The 14,217-nt window shown below is 39.3% G+C and overlaps 1 protein-coding gene across 1 annotated transcript; it reads right to left on the reverse strand.

The window, feature by feature from the left end:
- Positions 1 to 10,067: 10,067 nt before the first annotated feature.
- LOC108980593 (disease resistance protein RPM1-like) lies at positions 10,068 to 13,802 on the reverse strand. Its single transcript, XM_035691677.1, has one exon. It carries the CDS (start codon positions 13,717 to 13,719, stop codon positions 10,861 to 10,863), a length of 2,859 nt encoding a protein of 952 aa, XP_035547570.1. The 5' UTR covers positions 13,720 to 13,802; the 3' UTR covers positions 10,068 to 10,860.
- Positions 13,803 to 14,217: the final 415 nt, after the last annotated feature.

Below are 14,217 nucleotides of genomic sequence, written 5' to 3' on the forward strand. Positions count from 1 at the left end.
GGGGTTTCAACAACAGTGAGACTCATTCAAAAATTTGAGAATTTATCATAAACTAAAGGCTTTGTTAACACATCAGCCAATTGATCTTTAGAACTGCAAAAGGAAACTGTTAAACTCTTGGCAACAACCCGATCACGAACAAAGTGATAGACAAGATTAGCCTATAAATATGTCACTCCGATGTTGTCACACCACAAAATTGGAGATTTTGGAAGAAATAGTCCCAATTCTCGAATCATTTTCTATAACCAAATTAATTCTGCAGCAGTGAATGCAAGAGATTTATAGTCTGCCTTTGTACTTGATCTTGCAACCGTCTTTTGCTCCTTTGAACTCCAAGAAATAAGATGATTTCCCAAGTAAACACAGAACTAGATGTGGATCGTCTGTCATCTGGGCATCCTGCCCAGTTTGCATCTGAATAGGCTTGAAGAGTGAAGGATGAAAAAATTTTGAACACCAAGCCATAATTAATTGTGGCCTTAAGATACCTTAGAATTCACTTAACAGTAGACCAATGTGACTGTTTTGGAAAGTGCATAAATTGACAAACCTTTTTCACTGAGAATGATATAATAGGTCTAGTAAAAGACAAATATTGTAATGCACCAACCAAACTTCTAAACAAAGTGTTATCATCAAAAGATGGAGTATCAAACTGTGAAAGTTTGATAGAAGCGGCCATAGGTGAAGTTATGGGCTTAGCATGTAGCAAGTTACTTTTGACAAGTAAATCTTTAATGTACTTGTGTTGGGATAAAAACAAACCAGACTCAGAGTAATCAATCTCTAGACCAAGGAAATATAAAAGTCGACCAAGGTCCTTAACAGGAAAGGCAAAGACAGACATAAAACTGTCAATGGCACTCGGTTTGGATGATGTCAGGAGAATATCATCAACGTATATCAACAAAAATATTTGTGAATCACCATGATTCAATATGAACAGAGATGGATCAGATTGAGAGGCAGAGAAGCCATAACCAATTAACCATGAGCTTAATTGTGCAAACTAGGCCCTCGGGGCTACTTCAGACCATAAATAGCCTTATGAAGTTTACACACATGATTCAAAATTTTTTTTGTCAATAAAACCCTAAGGTTGTTGCATGTAAACCATATCAAACAAAGATCCATGCTGAAAAGCATTCTGTATATCCAATTGGCGCAGAGGCTAGCCACGAGTAACGACAATGGAAATTACCAAATTTATGGTAGTCGGTTTGACTATCGGGCTAAACGTATCATCGTAATCAAGGCCAGGTTGTTGATGATAGCCTTTAGCTACCAACCTGGCCTTTCTACGTTCAAATGTGCCATTAGAATTAAACTTAGTTCTAAACACCCAACTACAGCCAAGAAAATTATATGAGGGATTAGAGGGTACCAAACTCAAGGTTTTGTTGTGAAGAAGGGCAGTGTGCTCTTGAGTCATTGCGTCACACCACTCTGAAAATTTTAATGCAACTGAGAAGCTTGAAGAATCATCTGGGACCGTAGCCATGGAGAGGAAGCAATGCCATCGTGGATAGGGAATAGTGTCGTCAGTAGGAACACGAGGACGAGAGGAATGTGTTTGGCTTCGAGTAATAACTGGAGACCGAGGTGGTCAGAGAAGAGAAGGGGAAGAATCAGTGGTAAGGATGGAGGGCAGTGAGGATTTAGGAAGATTAGGGTTAGAGATCGAAGGAGATAAAGGCACAGGAGATGGGGAAGATTCGGGAGGATTTGAGTTGGAGTGAGTTGGAGATGAAGGGCCAGGTAAGGAAGTAGAGGGTATGGGGCTTAAGCTTGGGCTTGGGCCTAGACCAAGGATTGAGTGTGGAAAAAGGGGTAATTGAGCTATAGGCACGAGTTGGACCATTGGATTAGAAGTAATGGGCTCCGAAAAAGGGAACTCATCCTCATGAAGAGTGACATCTCTTGAAATATATAATCTGTTGGACTTAATATCTAAACATTTATAGCCCTTGTGAATTGGACTATAGCCCAAGAACAAACATGGAGTGGACCTAAAAAGAAGTTTATTTTTATTATACGGCCTGAGATTGGGAAAGCATTTACAGCCAAATACAAGGGAGTGGTTTGGATTCAGAGATGAGTTGAGATGGGTTGAGATGGTTTGTGAATAGCAGAATAAAAGTTGAATTATTTATTATATTTTGTATGAAAATTTGGAAAAGTTGTTTTGAAATTTGAAAAAGTTGAATATTTTATTATATTTTGTGTGGGAATTTGATAAAGTTGTAATGATGAGATGAGATGAGTTACGAATACAAACGAGGCCTTAAGAAATTGTTGTCTGGATCATGATTGAAAACAAGTGAGTGGGGAGATTTATTTTTGAGAGTTTTGGTGGGTAGTAAGTTAATGAGATACACTGCTGTCTCAAAAGCATCGACCCAATATGATTTAGGAAGAGATGCATGGGCTCGCAAGGCAAGTTCAGTTTCGAGAATATGTCGATGCTTTCGTTCAACTAAACTGTTTTGTTGATGCATATGGGGACAAGAAAGTCTATGAGAAATGCCAAGTTTTTGACAAGTTGGTGTGAGAGGTTTGAACTCACCCCCACCACTCGTTTGAAGTGTGATTAATTTTACATTAAAAAGACACTCAACATGGGATAAAAAAATGCTGAAAAATATGATGAACATCAGATTTTAATTTGAGTGGATAAAACCAGGTGTAGCGAGTGTAGTGGTCCACAAAAGAAACATAATATCTGAAACCAAGCCTTAAATTAACCAGAGATGGGCCCCAAAGATCTACACTAACTAATTGTAAGGGCCTTGTGTAAACGGCTCGACTAGAACCAAAAGATAACTGATGGCATTTAGCCAAGGGACACTTAGAACAATTGTATGGCGTCTTTCTGGGAACAAAAAGGCAAACAATTGGAATGTAAAATATGAGAGACAAACTCGAGGGAGGGAGGGCCAAAGCATCGATGCCATTGTAAGACAAAGGTCCGTTCACCGAGAGCAGCAGAAGAAGATGCTTGAAGAGACGAAGACGAAGGCAGAGACAAAGGAAACACATAGAGACCGTTACGGGTGGGACCTGTGAGGAGGATTTTCTTGGTCCGATTATCATTCACAGAGAAATGACTGGAGTGAAACTCAAAGAAACAATTATTATCAGTACAAAATTGAAGAACATAGACTAGATTTTTAGTGATGCTAGGTACATGAAGTAGGTTGCATAATCGAAAAGTAGAAGAGTTTGAGTGAACAAAGAGTCACCGCAATTTTGAATTGGAAGGCACGACCCATCTCCAACACGGATTGCTTCAGGTCCATGATACGGCTCAGATGACAGATTCAAGTTGCTCAAGTCACTAGTTATGTGATGGGTGGCAGAGGAGTCAGGATACCAAGTAGAATCAGAGAAGGTGTTTGGGTTGTTTGAAGTGATATAGTTGGTTGAAAAGGATCGGGGAGGGTCGAGCTGGTAAGAGTGGCCAAATCTATGATGACATTTGAGGGCAACATGACTGATTTTATGGCATACTTGACATGTAGGATGAGGCCCACTAGGTGTTCGATAATTGTTTCCTGAGGCTTGAGAAAACTGTCTTCCACGACGGCCATTATAACTACCCCTGCCGCAACCTTGTCTTCCACCATGAATAGGAGCATGGCCACGAGAATCACGGCCCCCATTTGCAGTAAAATTTGCTAAAGGTTCATGAAGAATTTTAGAGGAATCACTCATTCGGTTTTCATGGAAAAGTAAGAGTTGATAAAGCTCCTGGGAAGATAGAGGCTCAGCTCGAGTGGTAACAAAAGTCACAAAGCTTTCATAAGCAGGCCCTAGGCCAATGAGCAGATAAGTAACAAAGTATTTATCTGGAAGAGGTGAGCCAGTGCCAAAAAGTGTATCAATGAGATTTCTAACCTTCTCAAAGTAATCGGAGATGGATTGGACTTAGCAGGACAAGTGAGTTAGTTGGAACCTAATTTGAGATTCTTTTGCCTGAGAGTGTGAAGTAAACATAGAAGTTAAAGAAAGCCATAAGGCCAGATATGTTTATGCTGAGAGAACATAGCTGATGATAGAGTCAGAGAGAGAGGAGAAAAGTATACTAAGAACCAGCTGGTCTGTGCGTGTCCAAGATAGATAATTAGGATTGATTTGAGGAGAGGAAGAGTCAGATGTATTAGTGTAATACCCAACCCCTGAAACCCAAGCCCAGACAGTATGGAAGCCCAACCTTTCATGAGGCAATGACGCCGTTTTAGTAAGATCTTTCTCCTCACATTTCAATTTTTTCCCCGATTTCTTCTCTTCCCTTTCAGTTTTCTTTACTCCCGAAGTTTGCTCCACCCCGGTTTCCAAAACCTCTACATCTCTATGGTTTCTCTTCTACTCCTTATCCTCATATCAAAACTCCCCTCTTCAGAACAGGCTCTCTCCCTCTGATAGCCACCGTGAATTGTCAACATTCTTCTCACCGCTACCATCTTGTACTAACATTGCGCAGACACCAGAAAACCACCATGCATCACCGAGTATAAGCCGCCATCTTCGCTTCCCTTCACGCTGTGGTCACCTGCCCCCTGCTTTATACCCCAACCGAAGCTTCTCCCTCCGCCGTTGACCACCATGGAAACAACCCAGGCGCACGGCTCAACACACGTACAAGGACCTCTGTTTTGGTCAAGCCGAAACATAGCACCCACTCTCTCAAAAATTTTCCCCCTCTGTGTTCGTTTCCTCTCGGTTTCCCTCTCCTTATCTCTCTGCCGTCGTAGCCCCTACAAGCCAGATGACTACAGGTGGTCGTCGTTGCTCAACCACCACGCTGTCGCCCATCACCAAACTACCGCAACAACCCATGACCAAGAGCATGGTTTCTTTAAACACAGCTTCCATGCTAGCTGCATGGTCACTTGTCGTCTGTGCATCATAGCCCAGCAGTGAACCCGCAAGTGGAGCCACCGCAGATCATGGGCAAGACTGCAGGCCCCACGTTGCATGGTCCATAATTCCCTCTTCCTCTTTCTCTTGGATTATATATCTCTCTCTCTCGCTGTCAGTGGACTTTAGCCAAGTTGTACACCGTAGATCTAGTCCAGCCGCCGCTTCCGTCGTCCTTGGCCACCCCTCTAGATGAGTATGGACTGATCCTTACGCACGATTTGATTCTGGAAGTTATAATCTCATAACTCTTTCTTTGTTGTGACCATGCATGCTTTACCCAAAGAGCCCATGTATATATTTTTTATTTCCCTAAACACCCTTGTCATCAGATGGTCCAAAAGGCATATTTTTATATTAAACTTGATTTCATAGAAAATATTTAAAGACTTTAATTATATTATCGGGTATTAATTTTACGGTTTGATTTTGGTAGAAAATTGTAAGTGTTTAAATTTATTTTTTAAAAACACTTTAAGCCTTTTATATGAAATATATCTTGGATAGTTTTAAATTAGATATGATTAGTAATTTATGATGATTTTTAATATAAGCATTATTAAGAATATTTTATGAATTAATATTGCTTAAGAAATTTATGACTTCCTACTAGATTATATGTTGGTAGTATTAAGATAGTGTTTTAATAATAGTTTATCGAGATATGAGTTTTAATTATGATTATGTTAATTTTCGAAATGAGTTTAAGTTGTTTTGCTATGATAAAATTATATTATAATAAGTTAAGATTATTTTTAATGATAATATATTTATTAGATTCCTGATAACTATATAGTTATCAAAGTCATTTCCATAGTATGAATTTAAGTAGATTGAGAGTTTTAGCAGTTCTTTTAGAAGTTTAGTAATGTTTAGTATTCCGTATAGGTGACAATTGGTATTCATTCTGTAACGTCCCGTCCCCGAGGGTCCGGAGAGTTAACTCATGTCACTTAAAAATCATTTTCCATCCACATAGTACATACTCTAATTTTTCTCTATCGCACAAAATATTCATTTATTTACATCAATTACTCCAGAATAACTATTCTAAGACAATACAAAATCTTAATATAAACATCAACCTCCCAACAAATCACATCATCAGAGCACAATAAACTTACTGAATGAAAATCCTCAATACCCATATAAATCTTCCCTGTTTAAACCATCATTCTTAACTGCTCTCACCCATACTCCATATCCTTGATCCTCAACTGGAACATTCAAATCATCTGAAAAAAATATTGTGGAGATAAGGGGTGAGTTATCAACAACTCAGTAAGCAAAGAACATATACTAGTATGTAAACATGAGCATTTTCAGAAAGTTTAGTATGGAGAAACAAAACATTTTATTTTTATAAGCAGATCTCAGAAAAAAACATGTTATCAGAAAATCAGAGCTACTTTTCAATCTTTCCATACTCAAAATCAACTATTCACATTTAAAGATCCGTTTCATATTCAAAAATACTTTGACATAACATAACTGAACATCTTCATCTTATCATATCATATACCATGTTTAACCCCCGTGGTTGGGTTGTGCTATTCCCGATGGCCAAACCAGGCAGTGTCATATGGTGAACTTCCCCTTTTTCAATCTCGGAGCCCCGAGTGTGCACACAGGAAAGAACACATAAAAGACCATTTTGTTTCCAAAGTGGGTGCACTCATATCATATCATATCATGTTGGTACCAACCATATCAAGTGAACCGGTATCATCATCTCAGAACCATATTCAGAACAGATAAGTATGCCAAAGTTTTATCATATTCATATTATATCAAAACACGTGCGAAATATATTCATATCATTTCCATTTGATCAAAAACAGATCCAAATCATTTCCTATAACATGCATAAAAATCTCAATGATATCATATTCTCTCTTTTGCATATTTCAGAAACATGTCAAATATTGCTCATGTCTACACATTTCATGTCAAAACATTTCATTTCTCTTTCATACGTATCTCATGAGGGAATGCAAAACATATACTGAGGTTGTTTTTTAATTTTTTTTAAAAACAACATGCACATTTTTTCAAACCAACCTCAGTTCATTTCTCTTTTATGCAAATATAGCATAGGAACCCCGCTTACCTGGACTTCTTAGCTTTTCAAAAATTTTCTCAAATAATGTCGAGTCGACTATAAATCGTCACCTATAAAAATAATCACGTAATTTCTGTAAGTTTCCAATCAATCACGTATGTCGATATTTAAGCTTAAGCTTCTAAAATAACCTATTTTAATTCCTCAAAACTTAAAACCCTCATAATCCCAAAATATATCATCACTTTCTAAAATTATCAATATCCACCATAACCAACGTCAACCTCAAGACACCAATATTTAAATCCAAAACAGCCAACAAATCTCACATCATAAACCAATCACACGAACAACTCCATCATTCAATCCAACCGACCCCTTTACTCCTCGGACTCAGTCCGACACAACCAACCAATTCGCAGTAAATATGAGTTAGGGCAAAAATACATTTAAGTCTCAAAAGTTCTTTGAGAAAATACGTCCAATACTATAATATAATTTTTGAAAGATCACAGAGGTGCTAGAAGCGGCAACGCAGCAACAAAACAGTGTCAAATGCACTGTGGTCGTGGGTCTCAAAAACTCACTTTTGAACGGGGACAAACCAAGACCCGAGATTGCTAGGGTAGGGCTTAAGGAAGTTGGTGAAGCTAGTGGTGGTGGTGGTTGGCCGTGAGTGGCGGCGCAAAGGGTGGTTGAAGACCAAAAACACCCAAATCGGAAATGGGGTTGGATGTGCTTCACCGGTGATGGATCGGAGCTGGGGTTGGGTCCATTGGGTTGCTAGGAGGTCGAGGATGAAGTGGTGAAGAAATGGTGTCCGGAGGTGGTGCGACGGCGGCGAGTGAACACAAGAGGTGCTGCGGCCTTGCGTCGTGCGGGGGAGCAAACGACAGCATGAGAGGGGCTGAGATTGGAGGGGTGGTGTCGCTGGCCGATGGGGGAGCAAATGGATTGGGCAATGTCGGTGCGCGGCGACGGGCTGGGTGAGTGGAAGAAAACGCATGGGGGAGAGGGTGTAGCGCGCGGGAGAGGAGAGGAGAGAAAGAGAAGAAAAAGAAGGAAAAGAAAAAAGGGGAGAAAAAGGAAAATGGAAAAAGAAAAAGTGAGGGAAAGAAATAGAATCCAACCCTCACATCTTGGGTCACAAAAAGGATCCAACGGAAACGATTTCAAAACAGTAAGTTAAATAAAATAATTCAAACGTAGTGATTAAATGAAAATAAAATAATCAAAGCCAACAATAAATTAATTTAAAATAAAGAGAAATTTAAATGCATAACAATTATTAATATTAAGGAAACATGTCAAATTTAATTTTCACAAATTAAAAATCATAAAAATAAACCCACTAAAATATAAAAATTTAAAACAAGAGAATCGATTTTTAAATTAATAACAAATAATCATTCGATTAAAAATACACTAAAATAAGGGGTGTTACACCTTCGGCACGATTATGGAAAGATTTAAAAAAGCAAAAAAGTCCAGGTAAGCGGGGTTCCTACGCTAGGTTTTATACGAGTTATTAAGACTGAGGTTGACTTTCTGAAAACTTCGCATATTTTGTGATGAAATGAGAACTTTGGAAAAACCAACCTCGATCGCTTATTTGCACTACTCATGAAATCTGTATGAAAAAAATGAAAATATTTTCGGACATGCATTGTGTAGACATGAGCTAAATTTTGTCACGTTGTCTCTGAAATCTGGAAAAAAGCGATATTGAGAATCTGAAAAATTGTGCATTGATTTAGAAAGGTGCTTCGACTTTTGTTTTCAGTATGTGAGAATGATCTGAGTATGTTTTGATACTCTGTTTTATTTTGATATGGCATCTAAAAACCTTTGGCATGGTGTACTGATTTGTATCTGACTCTGTCTCTGCTCTGCTCTGTTTGGGTTGGTACCAACTTCTCTGTCTCTGAGTGCACCTACTTTGGAAATAAAGTGGTTTTATCGTGGTCTTTCCTGTGTGCACACTTGAGGCTCTGAGAAGAATAAGGGAAAGATTTCACCTCTGTCTCTGCCCGTTTTGGCTACCGAGGTTAGTACAATCCTACCACGGGGGTGAAACATGGTCTTTGCTCTGTGAGATGCTCTGTTTTGATGTGATGATGATGCTTAGGTTATATTATGCCAAAGTACTCTAGGTTTTATATGTCTTAAAATCATCGCTCTGTTACGTTGGAAAACATGTTTTGTTCTGCATGATAAATCTGGAAAATATTTTGTTCTACATATTGAACTCTGTAAATGCTCATGTTTGTACGCTAGTATATGTCATCTGCTTACTGAGTTGTTGATAACTTACCCCTTATCTCCACAACTTTTTTTAGAGATTTTTGGATACTTCAGTGAAGGTTCAAGAATAGGAAGCATGGGTAAGGCTTTGTGAGTATAGTCTATTAAATACAAAGAGGGTACTTGTTATTGGAGAATTTTTATTGAATAGTTTTGTTTTGCTCTGTTGACTTTGTACTTTGGGGAAGTTGGCTTTTATTTTGAGATTTCGTCGTAATCTTAGTTATTTATTTTGGAGTAAATGGTTTAAAGCAATAAGGTCTATGAGTAAATGAGGAACTGGAGTTTACATTTGTACAATGAGATACGATTTTAAGTGTTTAGAGGTAACTCTCCGACCCATCCGGGACCAGGGCGTTACAATTAGGAAAAAATTGAGAAGGGCAAGGCAGAGTTCCATCAACATAGCCATAGAGATCCTACCCTCTAAGGTATGCCGAAATCTGCACTTGCCATAGTAAAAAAATTTCAGTTGTTTGCATTGTAATAACAACGTTGGAGAAGGAATAAATAATAGAGGAATTGGGAGAAGGAGAGGGGGTTGGTATGATCAGGGAGGCCATGGATCAAGATGACTGCTAATCGAGCAGCTCTGCTCAAAAAAGTCTTATTTCTTGTAGTGTAAAATCTTTCTTATTCTTGTGAAGAATTTCAACCGAGCTAGCTAAAAGGATCATTATTTATTGATGGTTTCTTTGATCGTGGCCTCTATATAATATAATCATTAAAAAAAAAAAACAAAGAAGATTGGCAAAGAACATCTATTCACCCTCTGGCCTATCTGCGATCTTCATGACCAACGATGATGAGCATTTACCATCTTTACAAGTGTACACTGTATGTATGAGTTTCACATTACTGTTGGAGTACTTACAATGATCATCATTTGTTATATCTACAAAGTAATTCATCACTCTAAACCTGGAAGCCCTTTGCAAAGAGTTTGATCTACTCCATGCAGCAACTTATTTATATACAGTGGGTGTATATATATATATATATATATACGCACAATCATTTACAAGACCACCATGCACTAATTAACTACCTGGTCTCGTGCGTGCATGCGTGCGTGCGTGCCTGCCCTGACCATGATTGTCCACTTGAACCACAAGTAACCTCTGAGCCCCGGCCAAGCATTGCAACCTGCCTGAACTGGACTGCAGGTAATCTATTATCCAGCTATTAGAGCTAATTTAGATATTTACAACTTCTGAAACACAAGCCAGCTTCAAGCATGCAGCCTCCATCACTATAGATCAACTTCTCAACCACAGGTTCCCCTAGATCCAAGTACAAATAATATTTACACTTTTTTTTTCTTTTTTCTTTTTTTTCTTTTTTCTTTTTTCTTTTTTTTCTTTTTTTGGCTAAGTCAATGAATATTGACAGTCTTATTACAAATTTACATGCAGCTCCTATTCTTTTATTTTTTTTTTCCTTTTCTCCTTGATTTGTACAAGAATGCTGAACCAAATATAACCTCTGATCCAACAACACAAATAACTTAGATATTTACTAAATCATTTAAAAGTACGATGAAATATCAAGCCCATGTCTATGAATATGTGTCACTTCCAACGTGATTCAAGGTCGTGGCTTGTTGTGGTGATAGCACTGGGCCTGGGAGAATTCTCTCCATCACAAAGATCTAAAGTATTGACCTCCCATCCACCTTCTTTCCAGTAGGTAGAATAGACTTCTGGGATGTGAGCTACCTTCCAATAATCACTGTCCTTTACATCTGGACTAAGAGTCTTGATAAACTCTTCGGGCATGTCAAAAAATTCAAGAACTTTCAACTTGGTCAGATGTTCAATTCCTACCGGCACCATCTTCAGCAATTCACACCTCTGGATAATTAGCTTTTCAACACAAGGCATTGCTCCCACCTCCACTTGCACGCATCTAAGTTCATTGAATTGGTCAAGGCCTAAAACCTTAAGCTTGTTGAACCCACCCTTCCTGAAATACAACGTGTCTCCCTCATAAACCTGAAGTAATTCCAGGTGTACAAGATTGGGCAGTTTTTGAAGGTGCACAAGTGGATCTTCCTTCAGTCTACTCCATTTCAGATACAATCTAACCAGTCCATGCAGTGATGGTATCCATGGAGGTAATTTCTCCAAACGTCCTCTCAAATACACCCGCTGGATGAATGGAGGCGGAGAAGAAAGGTGCTGCAAATCAAGAATCTCTTCCTCCTCTGTTGAAGTTAGAGACAGCGCACGAAGGTTGGTCAGTTTTTTTAAGGATGAACATAGAGATTTCCCATCTTCTTTTCTCAGCTTTACAATGCCAAGCCTCCTTAGTTGGTACAGTTTCCCTAGCTCCATCATTATAGCGCCACCACCTTGGTTTGCTTCTATGAAACAGAGCTTCTGTAGGGATCGTAGAGCTCCTATATTGCCTTGGACCTTAAAACCATATCGAGAGTGAAAATATTCGTAAGACTCAAGTTTGAAATGATATACAAGGAGATGTCGAAGTCGATGGAGCTTCAAGATCTCAACAGGCAGTACAGTGACGCGGGAATGCTTAAGATCCAAAGTCTCTAGGTACTGAAGCTTCCCTATAGTTCCTGGAATGGTTTTAACCTTGGTGCCCTTCAGGCTTAGATATTTCAAATAAGCCAGGTTTTGAACATCAATTGGAAACTTTTTTAAACGTGATTCTTGCAGATCTAAAACATTTAGCAGCTTAAAACCACCAGGAAACAAGCTTTGTATGTTCAGCTTTTCTACCACCCAAAACATGAACAAAGAACGGAGTCGAGAAACAGACCTGTTTTCTTGTACGTTTTGCAGTGTGTTATGTATAGATAGGCGTCGAACCTTATCCGGCCACATCAAGTTCTGATCTTTAGCAACGAAGGTGAAGTTCTGATCTCTAGACTTTGACACAATTATCTCCCGCAGCACGTCATGAACGCGATACGTTTTGACCCTTCCATCACTGGTTACGGATGCCACTTGCAAAAGACCTCTATTCAAGAGTTCGTTGAGGTAGTCCTCTGCAACTTCTTCCAGTGTTTTCCCTTCTTTGGCTTCGATTAATCCCTCCGCTATCCATAACCGAATCAGCCTCCTTTGCTCGATCCGATAGTCCTCTGGGAAGATGCTCAAGTACAAGAAACAATCTTTTAGGTAGTAAGGCAAGTCGTTGAAACTAAGCGAAAGTACTTTCTTCAGATCCTGCAGTTTGTCATTGCCATCAATTTCTGCCCCAAGACTACGGCCAACGACATCCCACTCGTCAATCCTACGGGTGTCTTTTGATGCCAAAACGCCACTGATTGCTACAATTGCAAGGGGCAGTCCCTCACACTTTCTTAAAGTATCTTGACAGATATCCTTCAAATAAGTAGGGCATGCATTCCCTTGAAAGGTTTTCTTACAGAAAAGATCCCAAGATTCCATTGGGGACAAGGGCTTCAAGTTGTAAACCTTACCTACAGATTCCACACCGGAAGAGGAACTGGAGGCCACACCAGCATTACGTGTAGTGAGCATTACTCGGCTGCCACAGTTGTTGTTAGGCAAGGCATATTTGAGAACATCCCATTCATTCAAGTGCCACACATCATCTAGAACCACCAAGTACCTGCTTTTCATGAGCAAGTCCTTGATTATTCTCCTCAGCCGGTCGTTGTTCATGTCGTCCAATCCTTCTGGAACTGGTCTGCTGACTACACTGAAGAACTGTCGAATCATGTTTTTGAGGAGTTCTTCTATCTTGAAAGATTGAGAAACAGTGACCCAAGCGCGCCTTTTGAAATGCTTCTTCACTTCTTCATCATCATAGACTTGCTTTGCCAACGTAGTTTTGCCCATTCCTCCCATTGCTGCCACAGAAACCACTTCACGTCTATTGCCACACTTCACCAGCCACTCCACTAGCTGCTGCTTAGGTTCATCGATCCCCACCAAATCAGTCTTGTCTAGAAGAAGAGCATCGCCTCGACGGTCTTGCCATGTATATTCTGCACTCGGGGAGCCCGAACCTTGTTTGATTCTTGTGAATCTGGGAAGCAGACTCCCGTGAACTTGGCAAAGATTTTTTATTCTGGATCCGATGGCTTGTAATTCAGAAATAATACGATAACGAGCTTTAATGTTCTTGATACAACAAGAGAATTTGTGGAAAGCCCCATAGAATCCATCTGCATGATCATGTGCTTGAAGAAGCATGAATTCATCAAGAGCATCTTCAGTTTCATAAGCGATCTCTCTTATTTGCTTAACCCGCACTTTGAATTCTACGTCACTTTCTTCCAACGCATCTGCAATCTTCAGGAAAGCTCTCATACGCTCTAGTTCTCCTCTTAGATTCAGAACGTCTTCCGGATCCCCTTTCAATAGTTGCACCTCATTTTCAACAAAACGAGCAAGCAGCTTGTCAAGCAGAGAGCCAACAGCGCTATCTGCCATTAATTCTTTGATCTCTTGATCAGTAAGTACCTTAATCAATCTCCCCAAAGTTCAAGACATCTCCACTTTTAACTGTAAGATACTCTTCGGCTTGCCAATGCTAGTTGTGGTCATGTAGTTGAACTATATATGTGGCTATCATGCATGTCGACATTCTTTCGTTCTTTTGCAATCACATACGTAATATTAAAAATAATAATATTGGAAGTGGACCTTTCACTAAAATTAATTAACCATTTCCAGGAAAATTACACTCCCGGTCGACCTGCGCTGTGATCTTATTCTTCTAGCTTGTACGCAAAGCAACGAATTAATCCCCACTAGTCAAAGTCAGCTCATGAAGGAAAATGTTTAGATATTGCGTGCTTGCTCGATCTTCTTTTTCATTTTTTGTTTCAAGGAAAATGTTCTATCTTTTCCCTTGAAATTCAAAGGTAGACTTTAGAAACTCGCATGCGTTGAATTTTCATGCCTCGCATATATATGGTACCAAATTAT

This window comes from Juglans regia, chromosome 7 (assembly GCF_001411555.2).
Source record: "Juglans regia cultivar Chandler chromosome 7, Walnut 2.0, whole genome shotgun sequence".
Lineage (NCBI taxonomy): Eukaryota > Viridiplantae > Streptophyta > Magnoliopsida > Fagales > Juglandaceae > Juglans > Juglans regia.

Coding starts and splice junctions, on each gene's coding strand:
- LOC108980593 (XM_035691677.1), bottom strand. CDS start 13,719: ATGGCAGATAGCGCTGTTGGCTCTCTGCTTGACAAGCTGCTTGCTCGT.